This window comes from Hipposideros armiger, unplaced genomic scaffold (assembly GCF_001890085.2).
Source record: "Hipposideros armiger isolate ML-2016 unplaced genomic scaffold, ASM189008v1 scaffold_21, whole genome shotgun sequence".
In the NCBI taxonomy this organism is placed as follows: Eukaryota; Metazoa; Chordata; class Mammalia; order Chiroptera; family Hipposideridae; genus Hipposideros; species Hipposideros armiger.
The window spans coordinates 539,094-544,044 of NW_017731371.1; the positions used below are offsets into that span (position 1 = coordinate 539,094).

At 41.4% G+C, this 4,951-nt stretch overlaps 1 protein-coding gene across 1 annotated transcript in view; it reads right to left on the reverse strand.

Moving 5' to 3' along the window:
* Nucleotides 1-2,695: 2,695 nt before the first annotated feature.
* LOC109379021 (translation initiation factor IF-2-like) overlaps nucleotides 2,696-4,951 on the reverse strand; it is a 15,867-nt gene continuing 13,611 nt past the window's right edge. Inside the window, exon 4 of the mRNA XM_019635307.1 lies at nucleotides 2,696-2,868. Within this exon, the coding sequence (XP_019490852.1) occupies nucleotides 2,696-2,868 (173 nt within the window). The remainder of the gene's footprint in view (nucleotides 2,869-4,951) is intronic.

Genomic DNA, 4,951 nt, shown 5'->3' on the forward strand with positions numbered 1-4,951 from the left:
CTGGCGTCCCAAGCCAGTTCTTTACCGTTGCGCCACTCGGCCGGCCCCAGCATCTATTTCTATACTTAAGCTCTATAGCATTTGTATAAAATACACAGAGAATTTCCTCTGTTTTTATAAGATCTACAGTGAAATGTAATATGTTAATACTCCCTCATCCTATTATTTATGAAATATTCTGGGTATACTGTAGGATATACTTCCTTGACCTCTTGTGATTGGTGGAGCCACATGACTAGTTCTGGCCAGTGAGCTATGAGCAGAAGTGACATGCATAAGTTCTAAGCTGGAGCATTTCATTCTTGGCATAAGACCCTCTAGAGTTCCTTTGCCCTCACTAGCTTGACCAGCAGTATTGCTGTTAGTGGCTGCTCCATTAGGCTAGAATGCTAAAGTGAAAAAGATATGAAGCAGAGAGGCAGGTCACCTGGGATTGTCATCAAGTGAGAGCAAGACATGCATTTTTATTAATCTATGGAAGTTTGGGTTGTTGTGTGATTGTTACCACAGCACAACTTAACCTATCTGGATACAATAACATTTACATAAGAAGCGTGATCTGATTCTTGATAAAAATACCTTAAAATTACATACAAACATTTGCACAAGCAAAGGAAGCAAACTTGACTCCAGCATAAAAGAAGAGTGTGGCCCAATTGAATTATAGTTCTCAATCAGAAATCAGAAAGGACTTCAAATAGTGCTTTCTTCAATGGGAATAAAAAATCTGAGCCTTTGATATAGAGTTGGATATCTTATTAAGCAAAATGTACACTGAAAGAATAGGAAAGAAGAGAATCATTTTCTGTCTGATCACTGGCAGTGTTATAGCAGGTTTATTCAATTTATGTAGCACAATAAAAATATATTCTGGAAACTGGGTAAAAGGATAGAGGCAGGTGTTTAATTGTAATAATTGAATGAACAATTACATGGCAGCTCTTTGGCAGATGGTATACATTGAAATGCACTGCTGTACTAATTATTTTCAGTAGCTAACTCTTGAGTTTAAAAATGTGCTCAGTGTTGAAAATCTAAATATAAGTAATATGAACTGCCTGGCATCTTGATGGAAACTGACAATTGAATAGTAGGGGATGAAAAATGGACATGAAGCAGAAATATGCTAAGTGCTCTAAGAGGTGCATACCCAGTGATGTGGTAGGCATGGGTGGGGAGTTTTCGAGAAGGGGGTAAATGGTCCCACGGCTGTGGCTGCTAAGCCATTCCATTGGTACTAACCAGCCATAGAGGCGGCTACTTGATTAGAAAACTGAGGATCAGAGACTGGTTGGTAGTAAGAAGCAACTGAAAGACTAGGCAGAACCATTTTTTCCAGCTTGATAAAAAGTCAACATTATGTTGAGGAAGTGGTCTTTCTTGCCATCCAATCTAAAATCTAGCAGCTCTGTTTCAACCCAAGTACTTCACTACTTCCACACTTTGGTCTATCAATTTGTGGTTTAGGATTTGGCATGAGTTTGCACAGGAGAAGCAAACCAACAAACAGTCCAGGCAAAAGCAAACTCACAACCTATGTAGGAGAGTGGATGTACACTGGATTTAATTCACAGTGTAAAAATAATCACATGGAAACAATGATAAATATGTAATCAAAAACATGTTAGAAACAGAATAAACCATAACAAAAGAACTATTAAAAAAACAGCAGAAAATCTCTGAAACATCTCAGTGACTGCTGTTATACGCTATGACATGCTATTCCTGTGGCTATGCAGAAATAGAGAACGTCCTTTCCTGGAACAACCTATTTTCTGGACATGCAATATCATTGGGCCCCTTGTTGAAGCAGTTAAATTGAATTAACACCTGGTTCATTGTTAGAGCTAGGAGATGTTTATGGCAGTTGGGAGGAGATATCTATTTATAATTCTTCAGTAAGTTACTCCTTCAATAAATTAAAGTTTGATTTTTAAAAAGCAGTCTATCGAAATGTTTAAGAGGATAGTAATGAAAGTATGTTGCCTATAGAACATGCCAAGGGTGACACCAATTCTACCCACATCTATTGGATGGAAGCAAGATGTGCTTTTCTCAGAGTTTATAGTAGGCAAAAAGAAAAAAAAAAGCATTTTTATTTTAACCAGATGTGAACAAATTAAACCCAATATTTTCAAGTATTTTTAGTGCCATATGATGTCATCTGATTTTATATTTTCTACTGAGGGGATATGTGTATTTTTAAAATTGTGAAGCCACTTTCCATGTATGTACTTAAAATTTTATATATGATAAATTACAATAAACAAATTACAACAGTGCAGAGCATGCTCTTGGCTGTTTACGTCAAAAGCACGGAGAGAAATTTCGTTTCTCAATAGGAAATGGAATTAAAAGCACGTGAACGTCTTCGGCTGGTCTTCCAGGTAGTCCTCATTTCAGTGACTATTGTACTTGTCCAAGCAGGTCCAGGCCAAGGATGGCCCCCGCCATGCCCTCCTAATAATATAACCGCCTCTTTGCTGAACTACCAACGAGCAGCCCATGGACGCCAGAAACACTGAGTGCAATAACTTACTACTCATCCAGGGAACCTCAGTTAAAACCCCAGTTTTGAAACAACCAGTTCCTTCCTTTTTTTTTTATTGGTAACATTTTCAATTACAGGCTCACACATGATAACACCCCCATTTTCGCTAACCCAGATAGTGCTGAGTTTCCCAGGGTCGTGGCGTCACTGTTGTCTTCTGGAGCTGGCAAGTGGGTAGGATGCCCCTGAACAGACAGCCCAGAGAACTTGCTTCCTCGCGCTTTCCTCGGAGGCAGCAGCAGGCAAGCAGCCACCTCCTGGAGCAAGCGTGTGGCCCTCAGTGGCTTTGCCGAGTGAACTTCTCCGAGTCATCCCTCCTGGGAAAGAAATTTCTTAAAAAACCATTTAAATCTTTCCAAAGGGCAAAAAACGAGATGGTCGCGAGCCAATGTTACCATAAATGCTTCCACTCTCCCTGAACTCATTTCGGAAATAGGGAAGGAAAGAGGCAGTCATCACGGCTGCCTGGCCGAAGCCTCATCCAGCAGCACGCCCCCCCCCGCCCCCGCCCCAATTAAGAAAGAGACGCTCAAAGGAGGGCTGTTGGTGCTTTAACGTCGTTGAATTAAAAAGCTATTATTGCAGACCTAAGACGTCCCCCTCCATCACCCACACTTGAGCACAAAACCTTCCCAGCAGAACCCACTTGCCATTCCCTCCTTGGCGAAGTCCTCGGGGGTGGGCGAGCTGGGAAAGGGAGGTTCGGGGAAGGGGGGGGGCAGGAACTGGGGCTAAGGACTCCGTGCCAGCGCCTAATACTCTGCCAGCAGCTTCTACAGCCCAGCAGTTTCCCAGGACAGTGCCCACGGTCTGTTTCCCCCCTTTCCCAGTCTCTTTTCCCGGTTTCAGCTGGAACCCTGGAATGGTTTGGGGACCAATGAGGTGGCAGCGGTTGACGCACGGATCACCGTGAGGGGCGATTTCATTTCCAGCGGGAGAGGCCGTGAAGCGGGGNTGATGGTGCCAACTCGGACCAGTGAAGCAACGTCCTCCACAACTAGACTGAAGAACAAAAGGACAGCAACTTGTCTGTTCCCCTTCCCCCAATTCTCCAGCACTGTTCCCATCCCCCCAATTCCCCAATTAAAAAAAACAAACAAAAAAAAACAACTGAAGGTTTGTGGATGAAACTCAACAAGAATGGGCAGACAGTCTCTCAGGGCCAAGGTAAAGAGTGAGCTCAAGTCAACCTCAGGCAGAATTAAGTGCTGACCTGCCAAATGGTGGCCATTCGGTTAAAGTAAGTATAGTTAATTCCAGTCATGGAACTTATACATTGCCGGCCTGAATACAGTTTGAATCCAAAGTTCCTCTAGGTATTCCAGCAGCTTTACAGATGTACTGAACTATTTGTAGGCAACTCGTTATAGAAGAGGAACACAGGGGAAAAGATCATGGCTCCAAATCAGATGATTTACCAAAATCTTTTAGCCCCTTGTGGATAATCTCTTCGTATTTTTGCCCCAGGCTGCCTCAGAACACATGGCAAGACATTCATTTATCTGATCATATTCTTGCACATAGCCTAATTGTTTCCATTTAAAAATACCAACAACAGGGGCGGCCGGTTGGTTAGAGTGCGGTGCTCATAATACCAAGGTTGCCTGTTCGGTTTCCACATGGGCCACTGAGATGCGCCCTCCACAACTGGATTGAAACAACAACCTGACTTGGAACTGATGGGTCCTGGAAAAACACATTGTTCCACAATAAAAAAAATTAAAAAATAAAAATAAAAATACCAGCAACAAAACTTCCATTAATGTGTAAGAATAGGAAAAGCACAGTGATAAGATTAATTGAAATCCCAGGATAAACTAGGTGAATGTGATTAACAACCCATAAAATTTCTTCTATACCAAATCTCTTATTAAAGCTGCTATATTATAAGCAGCTGAACTGCTGAACTTGAATTTCATCTCCCTCCCCAATTCTAACTTTATTAGAAATAAAAATTATGATGAAGTAAAAGGCTAAAACTTGCCTCAAGAAGAGAGAAAAAAAGAAATATTAAAGGAAAAAAATCACTGAAAAGTGAAGAAATGACCATAGAAAAAAGGTCAGGCGAGGAATGCTAAGTTTCTAGTCACACTCGGCTCATGCACACACAGACACATGGGTGCACTAAGGTGATCACTGTCTAAACAAAAAATCAAAGATAAGGGAGGTTGTACAGAGAAGAGGAGATGGGAAGAACATGTGAGCCTATCCTACAGCCTGGTGGAAAACTGGGTAAAGCCATATATTTCTATAATCATCCCTTTCTGTGTGAAACTCGAAAATGTTAAAAACAAAACAAAACTGGGTTCCTAATCATTCTTTGTCAGCCACACTTCTTTACTCTTGTTTTTGTGGTCATTTCAGAACATAAAAGTGCTATACAATTTATACTTCTGTTCA